The sequence below is a fragment of the Mus pahari genome, chromosome 9 (assembly GCF_900095145.1).
Source record: "Mus pahari chromosome 9, PAHARI_EIJ_v1.1, whole genome shotgun sequence".
Taxonomy (NCBI): Eukaryota; Metazoa; Chordata; class Mammalia; order Rodentia; family Muridae; genus Mus; species Mus pahari.
Window position 1 is genome coordinate 32,671,737 of NC_034598.1, and position 19,125 is coordinate 32,690,861.

The 19,125-nt window shown below is 50.2% G+C and overlaps 2 protein-coding genes across 2 annotated transcripts; one reads left to right on the forward strand and one right to left on the reverse strand.

The window, feature by feature from the left end:
• Window positions 1-4,637: 4,637 nt before the first annotated feature.
• Window positions 4,638-8,926, forward strand: Egr2 (early growth response 2). The gene is made up of 2 exons (XM_021205427.2): window positions 4,638-5,165; window positions 6,488-8,926. The coding sequence occupies exons 1-2, from the start codon at window positions 4,997-4,999 to the stop codon at window positions 7,729-7,731; spliced, it is 1,413 nt and encodes a 470-aa protein (XP_021061086.1). The 5' UTR covers window positions 4,638-4,996; the 3' UTR covers window positions 7,732-8,926.
• A 2,058-nt stretch (window positions 8,927-10,984) lies between these two features.
• On the reverse strand, window positions 10,985-15,550 carry Ado (2-aminoethanethiol dioxygenase). The gene has a single exon (XM_029542637.1). It carries the CDS (start codon window positions 15,311-15,313, stop codon window positions 14,531-14,533), a length of 783 nt encoding a protein of 260 aa, XP_029398497.1. The 5' UTR covers window positions 15,314-15,550; the 3' UTR covers window positions 10,985-14,530.
• Window positions 15,551-19,125: the final 3,575 nt, after the last annotated feature.

The window sequence follows — 19,125 nt, forward strand, 5'->3', positions numbered from 1 at the left end:
TTGGCCCCAATGGCAGGCATGAAAGATGACCTAGAAATCTCTACCCACACTGGACTTTCTCTTCACAAACGTACCTTGCTTTCTCCAGCCCCAAGCCCCTTCCTATACCTGCACTCTCCCTGAAACATTCTTTCCACAGATCTCCCCCCCCCCCAGTCCTTGCATATCCTTCAGATCTGTGACAGGTGAGGTCCTCAGCCAGATATTTTGTTTTGTTGAGAGCAAACACAGTCATTGTGACGGTGCCTTTGAGTGATGTGTTGGACAGACTCCATGAGATTCGGAGCTGGACCTGGCTCTAGGTACCATCATATCCCTCAGAGTGGAGCACATGCTGGAATCGCGGTTGGTTATCAAGAAATAGTTTTAAGACTCTGACCACTCACCCACTGCTTGAACCAGCATTGATATCGCTCCAAAATATGGTCTTCTCCTGTCCATATTATCTATGCCACTGGGATGTCATCAGCTTTGGCTCCACAGCTCTGCCAGGCATGGCCTGAGCTAAGCTAAAACCCATAGGTCCTCAGGTTTGTCCTGAGACACTAGGTGTGGGGACATATCTGCCAGTTAGCATTCGTCTGATTTTTCAAAGGCCACATGCTCTGTGCCATCCGAATTGCAGATCTGGTCCTTGCTTGCGTTAAGGTTAAGGGTTAAGGGGGATTCTAACATGGCTGCATCTCCCATTCTCCACCAGCAGTTACAGGTGGGAGGAAAATGACATCACGCATGAAGATATCCAAACATGTTTCTTGGCACATCGAAATGCATGTGGTAAATTATTTGACGCGTCTCTTGAGTAACCGTCATCCTGTCAACACACTTTGTAGGAGAGCTATGAGACCGGAAGAAAGCCCAAAACCACCCTGACAAGGCATTCCTTAGGACCTTCCAGCCATCTCCCAATTGCCCACAATGCTACTTTACCCTCATTCCAGGCATCCTGCATCTGAGAGCCCTCCCTGGCTTCTTTTGACCTCCTCTGGACAAAGCAAATGAGTCTGGCAGCAAACTGCTCTTGACTTTTTATGTTTTGGAGCGTCTTATTTACTTGTCTGTCTGTCTGCCTCTCTTTCTCTCTCTCTCTCAAGTCATTTGTTTGTTGTATTTTTATCTAAACACTAACAGTTTAAATGCTTCAAAGTAGGGAAGTCTGGTCTCACCTTGGTATTCCACCCCCACATTTCAGGGTTCTTCCTCTCCCTAGAACAGAATCACGCCCCCTGTCTTCCTCTCACCCCTCCTTACCTCCAGGAAGGATACCATGGGGTTGGGTTCTCTGAAGACAGCAGCATTAATATGCTGGTTGTGTGCCAGCTTGGTCATTCCTTCCCTGGAACAGGTCTGCAGAGTCCCTACCTTGAAATTCTTCCTCTCCCTGCAGGGCTCCATCAGGAACAGCCCCCTCTCTCTTGCCTTTAGCCACCGTCTACTACCACCTCAGCTTCACTTTCCTCTGAAATGTCAAAGCAAGATGAAATTGATGAAGATGGCGTGTGTTCTTCCCTAATGGGGTGAGCCAGGCTTTCTGAGCACCCCACACAGTGACCAGGGCAAGGGACTTGGATTCTGAAGACCGGGCAGCAGATTTGAACTGGACCACCAGCTGCGAGACTTTAGGCAAGTTCTTTTAGCTTTCCTGAACTCATCTGTCTAAGCTCGCTGGGGAATGGCTTGAAATATGTGCTCTTGATTTTTGTTCCATTATCTATGATGCCCATATTTAAAAGTTTGTACTTTTTTTAAGGGGAGAGATAAAGTGGGGGGGGGAATGGGGGGGTAAAAGTAAGGCTATCACAGACTGGTTCCCCTCCGATGTTCTGGAAGGGCTGAGAGAGGGACTGGCCCTGGGCATCCTTCAGAGCCTGGCCATAGAGGCCTGGGGCAGCTAGCTTCTATTAGCACCTGCCTCCCCTCCCCCATGCTTAGCCATAGTTGGGTCCAGCGGAGCTCTTAAGGGTAGGTGAGAATTCTTGGAAGGCTCAGCTTCCACAGGGTTCTCCGCCCCCCCCCCCCGCTTCCCCTTTCTAGACTCCTTGATGGTACGGAACCACTTCTCTTACCCCCACTGTCCTCCTGTGCGAAGGTTGGTAGCGGCAATCCGCCAGCTTCCCGCGCTCCAGTCAGTTCTACCATCATCGGGCGTCCTGCCCTGGGCTGGCTTCCCTGCTCCCCGTTCTCTCCGCCGCCCAGGAGCTCCCCCTCGGGGCGGCGCGAGGCGGCAGCCTGCGGGGTTGGCGACAGCGCGGGGGAGAGGGGCGGCTGCTGCAATCCTCCCGCCCACGTGCACCGACGGCAGCGAAGCGCCAGCAGTCGCCAGGGCCCGCGCCTCCCGCGCGGGTGGGTGCTTCACCTCTGGGGCTGGTGGGGGACCCGTAACCTGAGCCCCACCGCCGGGACCTCTATTTGCATAACCCGACCCCCCCTTTCTTCCCGACCCAGGCTGGAGATGAGAGTCGGGCTCCCCACCGAGGCGTCGTCTTGCCTGTGGTCAGCGCGGGGGCCGCGGGACTGGCCGGAGCGCAGGCGGAGCGGGCTGGCGCACGTGGTAAGAGCGCGGCTATTTCTTCCTTTTCTCCCCACCTCTCCCTTCGAAACAGGGCTTTGCGGGGTTTTTAAGAGGGTGGGACACCCACAGAGGTTTCCGTTCTCTCCTGTCCCCTTTGAATTTGATCCCCAATTGGAAAGGAGATCCGCGCGCAGAGCGCGATCGAGAAACTTTCCCAGATAATGCTTTTGGGCGTTTGAAGTCATGGCGAGGACTATTCCCGGGAGAACAACTTTCGCGGTTGGCACGGGGAGAACAGTGCTGCTCGGAGATCGGCGACAAGCCGGCTCCTGGTGGCACTGGGGCTCCCCTGATCACCATACTCCAAGAGGGCAGGAGCCGGCGCGCTGCGGCCGCGGGCATCGCAGGTGATGGGCGGGAGAGCGCCTGCAGCGCCGCGCTCCCTCCACGGCGTGGCGCCGTGGCTCCTGCCCGCCGGGGATCCTCGCTGCTTCGGGTAGCGTGGGTCAAGAAAGAGAACAGCCTAGCCGGGCCTGGATCCCTTTTGTGCGGGACTTTGAAGCTGAGAAGGGCAGGGCAGTTTCCCAGCTGGCTTCTGCTATCCCAAGCTACATAGGTCCCGGACCCTCGGGCTTGGGTATCCTGCCGCAGCCAGAGCGCATCTGAAGCGGGCTGGGTGTGTGGGGGAGGTGGGAGCCGAGTGTCCGGAGGGCCAGCAGTTTTAGATCTCTTAAAAGTTTTTGGTCGTTTAAGAGGAAGCTTTCTCCTGGAAGAGCTTGTTTATCAATTGACTTATTTATTTGCCGAGGAAAACACGTGTGGGGGCCACGGCGACCCAAAGCTGCCATTTGTCATTCAGCGCAGAGCAAGCTCTAAGACGGGGGGGGGGTGAGGGGGCATTATTCCTGGGGTAGACCTTAGGCGCTGGTGGTAGGATGCACCCCCGGAAAGTGTACATATAGGGATGTTGGGGGAAGGGTTGGTGGGTTGTGAAGATGAGGACAGTGTCTTCCAAGGGTATCCTGACTGTCGCCTGGCAGGCAGGCGCACACACGCGCGCTGTCAAGAGGGAGGAGGTGTGTAGCGTAAGGTGTGTTGAGTGGGTTTGTAAGAGGGCAGCGGAGGAGTAAGAGTGTGTAGCGGAAGTGGAGTGTGTGTGTGTGTGTGTGTGTGTGTGCGTGCACATCGGGCAGGGTGAGTGTCCAAGCCTCCATCTGGTCGCCCCCACGCAGCGGACCGCCCAGACACGCCGGGAAGGGCGCCCGCTCTGAGCAGCAGCTGGAGGGGAGGAGGCGGGGAGAGCGCGGGCAGAGGGAGGGGGCGCCTCCGGCCGAGGATCTCTCTCCTCAAGCTCCCGCAGCCCTTCTGCTCCATTCTCTACCCTAACCCCTACCCTCAAGTTACCTAAAAATACTTAAACAAACAAACAGCCCAGACCTGTTCCGTTTTCACTCCTGTATAAATAGCACAGACTTTCCAAAAAAGCAAGACCGCATTTACTCTTATCACCAGACACTACTTTCCACCGTGTAATTCAGAAAAAGGCAGTCAGCTTCCGTGAGGGTAATTTTTTTCTCTCTCTTTTTTTCTGTCTCTCTCTTTTTTTCTTTTGCTTGCGGTTTTGAGCTGCCAAGAAAGTGAAGGAGGGGTTTTGACTGTAGTGTCTCGGCAGCGCTCGGTTTTCTTTCCGAAGTTTAATTTTCCGGAATGGCTCCCAAACAAGGGCCGGGGAGGCGGAGCCGCCGCTACCGGATCTTCTCCTTTTTTGGAGAGTCTCGGAGAACCGGAATTCCTCCCCGCCCCAAGAGACGGAGCTACCAGCGCGGCCATCACCCACGGCGGCCGCGCCAGGGTCGGTGCTCACGCCTTCCTCCCGCTGAACTCTACAGTCCGGAGTCCCTGCTGCAGGCAGGGGCCGAGAGCCCCAGACCAGGGGGTTGTCCACCCGCTGCAAATCGTTCCCGGCGAGCTCGGCGGAGCCCGCGCTGCCAAGCCCGTATGCAAATTGGCCATGTGACCGCAAAAGCTGCCAGGCCCAGCCCTGTTCCTCAGTCCATATATGGGCAGCGACGTCACGGGTATTGAAGACCTGCCCATAAATACTCCGAGCCTAACACTTTCCGTCTGAGAGAGCAGCGATTGATTAATAGCTGGGCGAGGGGACACACTGACTGTTATAATAACACTACACCAGCAACTCCTGGCTCCCCAACAGCCGGATCACAGGCAGGAGAGAGTCAGTGACGGATAGCCTTTTTTTTTTTTTCTTCCTTAAGAAGCCAACAACTTGGTTGCTAGTTTTATTTCTGTTAGATTTTTTTTTTCTTGGTGTGTGTGGATGTGTTGTGGTGGTGGTCTTTTCTAAGTGTGGAGGGCAAAAGGAGATACCATCCTAGGCTCAGTTCAACCCCTCTCCAAAAAAAACGGCTTCTCTGGCACTCCAGGTAGCGAGGGAGTTGGGTCTCCAGGTTGTGCGAGGAGCAAATGATGACCGCCAAGGCCGTAGACAAAATCCCAGTAACTCTCAGTGGTTTTATGCACCAGCTGCCTGACAGCCTCTACCCGGTGGAAGACCTCGCCGCCTCGTCGGTGTCCATCTTCCCCAATGGTGAACTGGGAGGCCCCTTTGACCAGATGAACGGAGTGGCGGGAGGTAAGCCGCGTGTCTTCTTCGGAGCTTGTGGGTGGGGATCGGTGGGTGTGGGGTCTCGGAGGGGAGAATGGGGACTTAGGTGGACGGCGCTGACCACACTAGCTCTGAAGACTGGAAGTAGGTGCAAGGGGAGCGGGAAAAAATAGACTAGGGCTCTCGGGCCGTGCGCGCCAGCAGATGCACCTGGTCACCAAAAGCCACCCGCATGCCTGTGGTTCCGGGCGCGTCCAGCTTTGCTGGGCTCAGGGTTGAAGCATCATCTGGTCCTTGAAGCAGGTTCATCAGCCCGACTCGGCGCTTCTGGGCTAGGGTTAAAGAGCTGGGAAAGTTCGGCAGTCGGGCTAGAGCTGCGCGTCTGGAGAGCAAAGTGGCAGGGGAGCGCTTAGGAAGCGCACGGGCAGCGTTCTCTGGGCAGAGCCCACTCGCGGAGGATCTCCGGAGCACGTTGCGCTTCTGTGGTGGCTAGGAGGCACCACCCAACTTGCGCATCGCCCCAAAGTGAGCAGGGTTAACAAGCTGAGGCGGCAGAGCAGGGCAAGTAACAGCGAGAAGCGGCAAGGAGAATGCCTAGGGAGGCCCGCGCTGGCACCGGTGTGCGCCGGGTTCCTCGGCAATGCTGTGTAAAGTCGTCTTCCTCAGCCCCCGCGCCTTCCTAGAAGCCCAGCCTCTTAGTCTTAGGCTAAGGCAGGGATGCGCGGGTGTCTGGCTTGGCCGAGGATGTTGGGAGGGAAGGGAATCCTAGACTCCTTCCTCCGCTGCCCGGGTTCATTCTGACAGTCTTCAGCTGAAGCCGCAGCGGGAGAGGGAGAGGGAAGGCGAGGTGGCACCAGGAATTAGCAGCAAGAACATCACCCACCCACTTACCCATTCTGGGGTTCCCCTCTTCCGAGGCTGGCACCTTCTCTGTACCGCCTGGGATTGATTGGTCGGCTCTTTTTACTGGTTTCTGTATGGTTGTCTTGGCGGTAGGACTACAAGGCAAAGGAGTGGGAGAGAAGTCCGAGGCAGATGGGAAATTGTTTGATATTGTTGCTATTATTGGGTGTTTTTATTGGGGACTAGAGTCACAGATGGCTGGGAGATAGAAGCAGGAAGGGGCATGCCCTGCTTCTTGGAGATACAGTTTTTGAGTTCCAGACTCGGCCTAACTTCTTAATGTCTCTCCAGGCCTCAGTTTCCCCACCTGTTGCTCTGTAGTGTTGGAATCATGAAATGGGGATGGCCGTGCGTGTGTGTCCCCGCGCGTGAGTGTGCGTGTATGTGAATTAGTTCTTGACTGTATTCTCATTGTTCCACCTCTTCCCTGACTTTTCCCTCCCCAGATGGCATGATCAACATTGACATGACTGGAGAGAAGAGACCCTTGGATCTCCCATATCCGAGTAGCTTCGCTCCCATCTCTGCACCTAGAAACCAGACCTTCACTTACATGGGCAAATTCTCCATTGACCCACAGTACCCTGGTGCCAGCTGCTACCCAGAAGGTATTATCAATATTGTGAGTGCGGGCATCTTGCAAGGGGTCACCCCTCCAGCTTCAACCACAGCCTCCTCCAGCGTCACCTCCGCCTCCCCCAACCCACTGGCCACGGGACCCCTGGGTGTGTGTACCATGTCCCAGACGCAGCCTGATCTGGACCACCTCTACTCTCCGCCACCACCTCCTCCTCCTTATTCGGGCTGTACAGGAGATCTCTACCAGGATCCTTCAGCATTCTTATCGCCACCACCCACCACTTCCACCTCCTCTCTGGCTTACCAACCACCTCCTTCCTACCCATCCCCCAAGCCAGCTATGGACCCAGGTCTCATTCCTATGATCCCAGACTATCCTGGATTTTTTCCATCTCCGTGCCAGAGAGATCCACACGGTGCCGCTGGCCCGGATCGAAAGCCGTTTCCCTGTCCGCTGGACTCCCTGCGGGTCCCCCCTCCACTCACGCCACTCTCCACCATCCGTAATTTTACTCTGGGGGGTCCCAGTGCTGGAGTCACAGGACCAGGAGCAGGTGGAGGCGGTGAGGGACCCCGGCTGCCTGGCAGTGGGTCTGCAGCAGTGACTGCCACCCCCTATAATCCGCACCACCTGCCATTGCGGCCCATCCTGCGACCCCGAAAGTATCCCAACAGGCCCAGCAAGACGCCAGTGCACGAAAGGCCCTATCCCTGCCCAGCAGAAGGTTGTGACAGGAGGTTCTCACGCTCTGATGAGCTGACCAGGCACATCCGAATCCACACGGGCCACAAGCCCTTTCAGTGTCGGATCTGCATGCGAAACTTCAGCCGAAGTGACCACCTTACTACTCACATCCGAACCCACACCGGGGAGAAGCCCTTTGCCTGTGACTATTGTGGCCGCAAGTTTGCCAGGAGTGACGAAAGGAAGCGCCACACCAAGATCCACCTTCGGCAGAAGGAGCGGAAGAGCGGTGCTCCCTCTGCTCCTGCATCTGCCCAGTCTTCAGCCTCTGGTCCTGGGGGCTCGCAGGCCGGGGGCAGCCTGTGCGGGAACAGCGCCATTGGAGGACCACTGGCCTCTTGCACCTCTCGAACCAGGACACCATGAGATGAAGCTCTGGCTGACAACACCAGTTTCTCCAGGCCCCAGAGGCCCTCCAGCAGAGCTGCAAACACTACCACCCTTCCCTGTTCCTCCCCTTGATTCCGTGATCCTGGGCAAAGGACCTTGATGGAGCCCAGCTCTGTCCCACCTTCTCACAGACGGCCTTCCGAAAACTTAGGCCATTTGAAGGGAGTTGACTGCCACTCCAAGAAATGGGGGAGCAAGAAGAGGGCTGGGTAAGGGCCCCTGGCCTACAGGGCTGCGCTCTGACCCTGAGAGATGTCTGACTATGGTCTGCTAGCCCTTTCCTTTGGCCCTGGTTGCCAGTTCTGAGACTTTTTCTACAATAGGTTGGGAGTTGCTGATTCCTTTGATCGAGGACAGCAGAAAAAGACTAAATTAAAGCAAAACTGATGCGGCACTTTAATGGCTTGGGACTGACTTGGGGGTGGGGGTGGGGAGTTGTACAGTGAGCAGAGCCTCGTCCTTCCTGTGGCACTCTGTGGCCCTAGAGCAGTGAATGGAAGTTTCTCTGGCCATCTCAACCCTTAAGCAATATGTCCTAAAAACTCAAGAGAATGGAAGTGCAATGTCGGGCAGGACAAAGCAATATTGGCTCCTTTTTTTTGTTGTTGTTGAGGAACAAAGATTATTTTTTCAGTGTATTATCCATTTAGATTTTGTGTATTTTTGATGTGCACTGCTCTCTGAGTTCTGAACCTTTGGGGAAAAAATGTAAAGCATTTATTATCTCTTGAAATGAGTCAAAGGTTAACTAACTTATTTAAAGGGGGACGTACATAGGATGCATGCAGTGAGTGGTGTCGCAAGTGTCCTCTGTGCCTCGTGTGATGTGGGCAGTGTTAACAGGGTCTGCATGCCTACAGGATGCCTTATTGTGGGGGGGAAAGCACTCCCTGGGTTTAAGTATGGCTGTATATTTCTGCCTATTAATATTTGGAATTTTTTTAGAAAGTATATTTTTGTATGCTCTGTTTTGTGACTTAAAAGTGTTACCTTTGTAGTCAAATTTCAGATGAGAATGTGCTTTAATGTCACTGCCGCGGATTTGTTGGTTATTAGCTCTTTAATAGTTGTGGAGAGATAAACAATCCATTCTAACATAAAAACCACTAACTGGAGTTCAGATAATGGATGGCTTATTGACTATGGTGTAAATAAATACTTTTCATCAATATTCTGGTTGCAGAAATCATTTCTGAAGTACTTACTGGGTGGAGTTAAAATAGTTACTGACTTCTTGGGGGTTAGAACAGGCCCTCCATGTGGATAACAAGCCCTAGCTAGTCTTCAGGGATTTCCCACTGAATTAGTGAGGAGGCCTTCTGACTCACTGTTCTGTCCCCTGTAACAGCCTATAGCTTCTCTCTGCTCCTGAGTGGGGTTTGGAAAATAAATACTTGCAAGTGCCCACTCAGAGATGACACCCCCAGAGCTGCTTTCAGAACTCTGACCACAGCCTGGAACTCTGAATTGTGGCTTTGTGGAAAGTGTGGCGGCATGGTCAAATTATAAATGACTTTCTGAGTTCCAGGATTAATTTTAAAGCCACAGGAAACTTTTTCAAAGAACTATCATCCCTTCAGATCCAACCTGCTCAGACACCGCTGATGCCAGCATGAATGAGACGGCTTCAGGAATTACCCCAGGACTCATTTCTCTCCAGTTCTGGTGTCTCAGATGGTTACCCGTGTTTGGAGGGATTTGTCACAAACTTGGTGGATCTAGAAATGATTCTCAAAATTGCTTAAGATAGGTAGACACCAGGCTGTAAAACTCCAAGGCAATCTAAACTTACTAGGTAAGCTGCCTTCCCCAAGACACCAGATTATAAAACTTAGGGGTTTTTTTTTTTGTTTTTTTTTCTGGGAACCTTTTAGGATTTTCTTTTAAACACAAAATCATCTGACCTACCCACTTATGCTTGTTGGCATCTTTACTCTGAAAATCTGGACCTAAATATTTATGATGTCCACTGCTCCTTATGCAATGTAATCGGCTGGTATAGTCACACTGCTCAGCCTTAACAGAAAACCCCTCCCTTGCTTCTGGTCCATGTAAAGTCCCTGAAGCTGATGGCTACTAATCAAGGGCTTGCATTTTACAGTGGTGGTCACATCTTTGGCCCTTAATAGCACAAGGATAGGAGATTGAATTTATGGAGGCCACTACTGCCCCTCCCCAATCTCCTTCCTTTATCACCCTTTCATGGGTATAGAAATTTCTTTCCAGAACTCCTAAATAGAAATTTCAAAACCTTTAGTGTGGGATGGTTTCCTTAAAATTTCCCACTGGACTCGGGCTTGTCAACTATCAAAACTATTATTGTTACTTATCCAATATTGGCAACTATAAAGCCACGACACATCGTGGTAACTTTTAAATACCTCTCTCCTGCATAACTTTCATTATTTAAAGATATCTTGTACACCTAAATTTTGTACAGTTTTTAGCTATCTTTAAAGTTTTAATTTTGGACCACATTCAATCAAGATTACCCAAGCCAGGATTTTAAAAGCAAGACTAAACATCACTTAAAGAACAAGGCAAAAAGGACTCTTCATGTTAAGCACACTGGTTATGTAATCAGTTCCATCCTGGTGTGGTAGCAAACCTCCCCAACAAGCCGTAAGATTTAGTACACCTGCATGCTCAGAGCTACCCTTTCTGCCTTTGTCCCCAGAAACTTACATACCAAGTATCTTTAACCAACTTTCTCATTCAAAAGCATTCAGGCCAATTCTCATGACATTTTAAAATTTTGCCTAGGAAATCACCACAGAATGGTAAATTTGGATCTTTTAATCCCTGCCCTGCACCCCCCAAATGTTTCACGTTTTTTTGCAGAGAGATTCCTTAAAAGATTCATGCCTGAGATGGTTTGACTTGTATAACAAACAGCTGATGAAACCTAAATAACTTCCTCAAGCCAGGTTATTTAATACCCGTATCCTAATTGTTAATGAGACCAAGGCAAATCATTTCATATGTTGGAACACTTCAGTATGTGTGTGGAGGCAGGTAGATACAGACACCTAGAATGCTGGTCGTCCAAATGGCAACCATCGAATTACTAAGACAAGACAAAGAGATGAAAACACTTAAGCCTTAAGATTTTGTTTCCTTTTAGGATAAAAGTTGACTTTGTTTTCTTGTTATTTTCTTTAGGTTAAATACAAAAGCAGCCTTTTCTGTTGCAGCAAAATAGTGTAATTAGACATTAAATACTCCCAGATGTGTTTTCAGTCGGCTTGCTTCAAAGAGCACTCACAAGAAAACGAAGTTTATACCACTTCTTGGTCTTTGGGGACCTGTAGGTCACTGACTTTTGATACAATACGACCTAATGGAATAAACTGAGTTTTCAACAATAATTAAAATAGTTATAGTAACGTTTCCCTTCTCCACTTTGCAATAAGCAACATTATTTCTACGTAATTTTAAACATGCTTTTATTTCCCATAAGTACACACATTTTACTCTGAAATGTAAACACCCCTGCACTGTAAGACTGGGTATTGTTAAGAAATGATCTCCTTTGACAGCAGAAACCTCAGTGCAATGGACCAATCTGGGTTCTGTATAACCCTTCAGGCCTGCTGGTAGAGAGCAAATGATGTCAGGATAGGGGCAGAGCTCTGAAGTGGGGGTAACTGTCTCTCTGCCAGGCAGGAGAGCTAAAGCAGTTGACTCATTTGCCATCAGAGCAGGTAGGTTCTCCCCAGATGTCAAGTTCAAGGAACCTACAAAACAATACAAGGAGGGAGGGGGGAAGGTAAGGTGTACATTTTGACAGTCATGTTAAACATTCAAGAGAACTCACTCCTATTAACATAGGAAACACATTACCTAAAAGGCAGGGTTTTTTGTTTTTGTTTTTTTTCTCTTTTTAATGTAATCAGCAGCATGTGGCAATACATCCATCAATTCTCAAAGGAGTAGGAAGGTATGAAAATCTTACACCGATATAACTGGTCACTGATAGAACTACAAGGTTTAAAGGCTTCAGAGTATTTAGACAGACAGACAGACAGCGTCTCACCCAGGATCTAGTTATTGCATTTATTATTCATCAGAACAGTTAAGTGACTTAACACCATTGTGCTCATTGGTCTTTCCCAAGAAAAGGAGAAGGTAACTTTTATCCTAATTTCTAGACCACAATCTGTATTGTAGACCTACAGGGAAACACAACGGCATTAGTTATAGCTAATAGTTTATGCATAGACGTGCAAGGATTTTTCTGCACATTTTATCTTCGTAACGAGCATATTCTTTCTCAAGTGGCTCATTAAAACGTATTACACTGTTTTGACCGTAAGTTTACTCAGTTTATTAGTGAAATGAGCTTCACTGTTCTTACTGAACTAATGAGGAACACAGTATTGCTGTTTTAGCTCAGAACAATTTCGTTACTCTTTTGAAAAGCACCTTAGGGTTTTTTTCCTTCCAAACTACTTATAACAAACCTTTACTATTTCTCCTCCTTCTTTTGCAACAAAGGCCTTCATAGTAATTATTACTAGCCCGATTCCAGGCTAGACTTCTACAGGCTCCATGAAAGGACCTCCAGAGTACGCTGTAAAGTACNCATGACCCTCGACAATCCTTGTAAAGGAATCAACCTTTGCTGCAATTCAAAATCTGTATGTGGCTGAAAACCATACTCATTATTACTACTCTACGAAAATATTCAAATTTAAGACCATCACTTCCTATCTAGATGTTCATACGAGTGGCTCAAAGAGCTGCTTCGAGAGGATCCAAAGACATCTTAAAGACCATGATCAGAAAAAACTTGAACACTAGCAGTCATGGTGGACGTGTCTGGGTGTTGCTCCTGTGTCAGGTTTAAAGCAGGTTTCCACTGGCCTGTTTTCATTTTTATTAAAACAAACAAACAAAAGCCACAAGCCAAACCATCAATAATTTGCTGTCTCGTACCACTTTAATGACTGCACTGGGAACAGACACTCCTTCAGCCTGGATGTGTAACCTGGATACGTGGAGTCAAAAGCAGTTTCCCTACCAGGTCAACAAACGCTTGTCACCCATGATAGTAAGTCTCCATTTATTGCCGATATTATTATATTCTATTGCCACATGAGCCATCAAAAGGGCTTAGAAGACAGCTGGGCACATTTGATTTCTACAGTTTGTTTTTATGAAAAGGCCTGTGATAAAAAGGAACCCTATACATAGTAAACAGGGGAAACTGGTGGTCCATGGCCAGAATTGATAGACACATCTGTAAACATGGTAAAGGGGCTGAGCCTCCGCCAGCCATACTGCAGCAGCACTAGGGTTTGCTGCAAGAGTTGGCATAGGTTTATTCTCCAATCTTGGTGAGCTAAATGGCTAAATTCTCAAGCATCTATTCCATGTATCCATTACATATGTGTGGATACGTACATATGTATATATACATATTCATATGTATGTATACACACACATTTATATGATGGTGTCTCATGCATCCATGGTTCTGCTCAAATTCACTAGGTAGCCAAGTCTGACCTTGACTTCCAATCCTCCTTCCTGTATTTCCTAAATGCTGGAAAAACAGCTGTGTGCTACACTTGGTTTATGTGGTACTGAGGATTGAGGCCAGGTCTTCTTGCCTGCTTAGCCAGCAGCCTACATCCAGAGCCCCTCCCGGGGTACTACGTACTTTCTACCTCTTCCTACAAGAAAAGGCAGCAGTATCCAGCACTGGCTCTTGTCTAAGGGAATGCTGGGACACTATCTCCATCAACACAGCTGGAACCACACAGCTCCTCTGCAGGCTCCGGGGAGAATGCAAAAAACAGTCAAGAGTATTTTTCTCTTCTTTCATAGGAAGAAGCTGGAAGTAAATACGAGTACGGAATTCAACAGGTGGCCAGGGCCTTTACATTCAGTTATTTGGAAGCATAGCAGATTCAGCTCCTCTGAATCGTCTGGTTAGAAAACACATTAATTATTGTATCTTTGAAGCACATCAAGAAAAAAAGTCAGTTGAGGATAATATAGTCTTTGCTTTAAAGGCAAGTCCCCAATAGCAACAAAAAAATCTCTTTAAATGACAGAGACCCAAGGGAATGATGAGCTGTAAGGGCCTGACAGAGAATTCACATATGTGAGCTTCTTACTAAAGGTTACCTGAGTACACCAGAAGTGGNTACCAAGCCAGGGGAGGAAAGAAATCGTCCTCAACACGCACAGTTAAGAGGGGGGACCCTCATGCTAGAAAGATGTCTTCTCAGAACTCCTCATTTTAGATGCTGAGTAGTGTGTGTGTGTGTGTTTTAACCAAACGAATAAAAAAAAGAAAGCAAAAACAATTCAAGGTCATGCACAATCAGTAATAAATTAAACTATTAAGGAGCAACAGTGGGCAAGAGAGAAAACAAATCTTAGTCACCGAAGGGAAGAGGAATTCAAAACTACTTAGTGTATTTTGTAGAGAATGAGAAACAAAAATGTTTTCGTTATGGCTTTAGGATGGAAGCGCTTTAGGGTCCCTGNCCGGTTCCCTTAAATCAAAGCCTTGGTGGCAGTGACTATACCAGGAATCAACCTAGCCTTCCGCCCACCCGCCCCCATAACCGTGCCCGGTGGTGGCTGTACTCCAGTGGGCCGTGCTCCCCAAGGCTGCTCAAGATGTGGCGCTGGTCACTCCAGTAAATCNATCGTCCAGGCGAGGAGAGAAGAGCCCTTATGGAAGGTAGAGGGCAGCCAGGCCTTTCTTTGAGCAGGGCAGGGTACATCTTTGGCCCACAGTTCCCGGGCGGCAGGAGCTTCAAGGTAGGACCTTGGGGCCTGGGTAGGGCTCTCCCTCGCACCAGAAGTCGTCGGCCTGTGGTGTCTCCAGGAGCCACACTTCTCGGGGAAGGTCGCAGGCAGAGCCGGNAGCCTCCTTGGGTCTGATGGGCTCCACCACACGGTAATAGTGGCAGTCCCGGCCGTCCTCCGGGTCGTAGGGTGGGGCCAGGATGTCCAGGAAGGCAGCGGGCCCGTCTACCGCATCGATCTGGTGCAGGTTGTCCCGGTGTGGCGTGAGCACGCAGGGCCCACTGGCCTCGGTGTACTCGGCCCGGGAGCGCAGCACGCCCAGTCGCAAGGCCTCTCGCTCCAGGGGCTGCAGCGGGGGCTCGAACTGCTGCTCAGGCGGCGGCCGCCGANGGCCGGCCCCCGTGTCCAGCTTGTCCATGCAGCTGATGCGGACCGTGCCGTACAGCACCTTGAGCATCCCGTGCATGCCCGGGTGGTCGTGCAGCGGGATGCACGTGCCGCTCTTGAGCAGGAACACGCCCAGGCTGAAGCCCTCCGTCTCGCAGATGTGCATGTAGGTGACCGGCGGGAGGTTGCGGGGCAGCGGCTGCTGCGGCGCCTGCGGCAGCGCCTTGCGCGGCGCGATGTTGAGGTCCTCGGCGCGTACCTGGGTCAGCAGGCTCTTGAGCTGGCTCAGGTTCTCCGGGAAGCCCGGCGGCGGCCCCTCGGAGCCCGTCGAGCCGCCGCGGAAGGTGAGACACGCCTGGCGAGCGATGCGTTGGATCAGGGAGGCCATGTTGTCGCGGGGCATGCTTGGCGCTTCCTGCGCGGCTCGCGGCCGGCCCGTTCCGCCTCGGCGCCGCCCCTTGCGGTCTCTGGCGGCCGCCAAGGCTGCCCGCGCGGGTCCCCGCGCCAGGCGGGAGACCTCCCCCCGCAACAACCGGCCAGCGGGGCGCGCGGGGCCGCCTCGCACTGTCGCCCGCTTAGCGCGCCAATGCTCGGGCGCTTTTGCCCGCGCGCGAAGGCGAGTGCGCACGCGCACGCGCACGCGCCCGGCCGCTGCCCGCACTCACGCTCCGGGGGGCCCAGGTAGGCGCTGGCGCGCGGGCCGTGCCAGGCGCTGCCTCAGGCGCGGAGCTCCATTCACGCGGCCCACACCGACGACGACAGCCGGGGCGCGGCGGGAGCGCCGCAAGGCACGCTGGGATGTGTAGTCCGAGCCTGCGCTTGCGCGCGGCACGAACGCGTCCCGCGCAGCAGGGGAAGCCAGGGTTTTTTTTTTTTTTTTTAAAGAACCTGGCAGAAAGCGAGCAGCGCGTTCGTTTCCCGCAGCCTCAGGGCGTTTGCTTGTTTGATAAAACTTAACTATTATTGCAAGAGATATAGCCATTTAACTACAACTACCGCCATGCCCGCAGGCGTGGTGACATACTTCCGGCAGCTGGTGGAGGCTTCTCGCTGCTGGGAAAAAACGGAGCGAGAGGGTCGTTAACCTTCTGGTGCCGCTAGGGCCTGCTGGGTCACTCGGGGTCACCCTTGACCCTTGCTCCCTGGGAATGAGGTTTCGGGGTCAACCTTAGCTGCTCGTAGGCCACACTGGGTGCACCGTGGAGATAGATCTGTGGATGGCGCTTCTCCACTTTTCTGTTTCTTAGGAGGTGAATGGGGTCGGGCGGGTAACCAAAGCGGTCACCCAGCACAGCTGTGCGCAGCTGTGGTTTGCCTCTGGGCCTGATGACGCCGCTCCTTGACTCACGGATGGGGGGGTGGGGAGCTTTGAAAGGCCATTTGCTATGGCCAAGGGTTCTGTATACTAACGTCCAAGGGTTCTGTATACTAGTGGTTATCCATCCCTGGGGTGCCCGAGAAACACCAGTTGAGGAAGGGTCGTTTGGTCAGAATAAATTGTCGCTGTCATGAGTCGCTAGAGCAGCGCAACCATCGGGCTAGTTTGAAGTTAGGTCACCGAAGAGTGATTATTCTCTGGACTTTTTGCAGATGTAGGTGGTGGCTGGCGGAAGAAGATAGTAGATATTATGAATTTAAGTCCTAGCCCAGAATTTAAGGTCCTGTTGGACTTTCAAAGTTAAACATGGGTTTATAACTGCAGTAACCCAGGAAATCCTCTTCAGTTAAGAAGGCAGGCTTTTTTTTTTTTTTTCTTTTAAAAGTGGATTATGTATCCTAGCTTGTAAGTGTGGTATTCCAGGTACCTTGGGAAATACATTAAATAATGAGTACTATCTTAGTAATACCCTCACAGAAACTGCTAAGAAGTAGGCTATTCCCTGCCTGTACACGAGAGATTAATTTGCAGGTGCACATTTGGAAAAGCAGTAAGTGCAACGTAATGTGAAACTCAATTGGCATAACTGGAACCAGGAAACTCAAGGACTTAGCTTCTGCAGCTTATTGTGGTGCTCGCAAGCTGTGTCTTTCTGCACACCGTACCTTTCCAAGTCCTCAGTTCGTTCATCCAAAGGATGCTGGGTTTTGGTGCAACCAGATTTCTGAGTAATAGTTTCTCATAGAATGTCCCTTGGTAGCTTAAAGGGTGATTCTAGAAGTTACATGCCAGGGCTTCTGATTCAGTATTGGGGTGAAGGATAGAATTCTGGTTGAGAGGTGCCCACTGAAGTGGTTCGAAGTTCAGCACCCATGTTGGGGGAGGGTTGTCGCTGTGAGATCTGTAAATGGTGAGAGCCAACCCCATTTACATTCCACAGGAAGTGGCTGTAAGAGCAACTATTTGGCTACATATACGGATCCTTAAGTTTACTTGTGTTTTAGAAGCTGGTGGTGTGCCATCCTTAAATGCACTATGGAAGTTCACCATGCAAGGACATCCCATGCAGTTTATTTGGAAAGTAAGGGATATTTAAGAGAACGTTCTTTGTTTTCACATACAGATTTTTTTTTGTTTACTGGCTTTACTTGTATTAAAGAGTAGTTAGCAGGAGATACAGACCCCAAAGAGCACAGGCCGAAGCAGCATACAGCCTGCTTGATTTCCACGTGCCCCCCCCCAATAGTTGTCTGTGATTACATAAAGGAAGCTGTGTTTCATCTGTAAACAGGAAGATTAGATATATGTGCAAATGTCCAATGATGCCTTTGGGAACAGAGTAACTACCACAGGACAATAGGTCTTATTAAGATTTTCAGTGGCTACAAGTTACCCTTTAGAGACCAATAGGTTTAGGCATTCAGTGAGTGCTGAAACAGGAATGTGGACTTTATCAGTTTCGGAGCAGAGCTTTGAAAGGTTATTTTACTTGCTTTGACCTAGTAATGGCTCCTCTCAGGCCCTCATTCTTCATCCGTTAGCTGATAAAAAGTTTCCAGACAACCTGCATAGGAAACACTGGGGTGCTTGTTCAAAGGGCTTTTCCTAAATTACATTAAAATCGACACGAGAGTCTTTTGTGTGTTGAAGTTTTGGAGTTCCAGTGGGTGTTGGCCTATGGTACTTTATAAGTCACAGGGCCTTCACAGTTCCCTTTGATGCTGTCCTTCAGAGCTGCTCCAAAGAAGAAGGATACTGAGCCTAAGGGGTTTGCCCACCAGAAGCGCTTTGCTCGGGTTTTCTGCCCCACTGCTAGTAGCACAGCTGAGCGGGAGTTTGTATTTATGGCCATTAAAAATAGTCTTTATTTCTCATTTCTCTGTCTTGCGGTATTCAGAGTGAAAACCAAAAGAAGGGTAGAAAAAAAAAAAAACAACCGGTAACGAAAATCAGGAAAATGCATGGCAGGAAACAAGGTTGGGACATGTGGAATATATTGTCAATAAATAACATCTAGTGGGTACAAAGCTTAGTGTTTGGAGGCTCAACAAGGAACAAGGAGAGACAAGGTGGTGTTTCCCAAGGAATTTACTAGCAACTGTGCCCATCCCTAAGAGTATACACTGAACACGCAGTACCCAAATCCATACATCCATGATAGCTAGAAAGTCCTATGAGAGGTGGATAGATTGATGTGTAGTCCCATGATGTCATCGGTGGTTTTATAAGAAGATAGCAACCGAGTATGCAAACTTGTCTTTTTCACTATGTGATGGATGCTACCCTTGTCACACTAAGACATAGCATACTACCCCCCGCCATGTTAAGCTGTAGCAGGAAGGGCATTGCCCTATGGCACCATGCTCCCCGACTTCCCAGCCTCCAGACCACGAGGAATAGCTTCATTTATAAACTACTCAGTCTGGCAGTATTACAGCAGCAGATAGTTGGCAAAGCAGGGTGTTCTGCAGTACAGAGATGCGAATGGGAGCTTTCTTACTGATGTAAGCATACAGAGGCAATTGAACAGGGTCATAGATGGTCTGGTGCTCATGTGTGGTGTTTACTTTGCATTCAGTTATCTGGGGCTTACCCCAAGGTTCAAAAAAGTAGCTATGGGAAAAATATCAGAGAATGACAGTTAAGCGCCTCGGCAGTTAACTCACTGGATGCTCTTTCAGAGGACCTGGGTTCTATTCTGAGTGCCCATGTGATGGTTCAAAAACATCCTTTAATGCCAGTCCCAGGGACTGCACACATATACTGCACAACTACATGCAGGCAAAGTACCCGTACACTTAAATAATTTTTTGAAGTGATGTCTGACTCAGATAAAA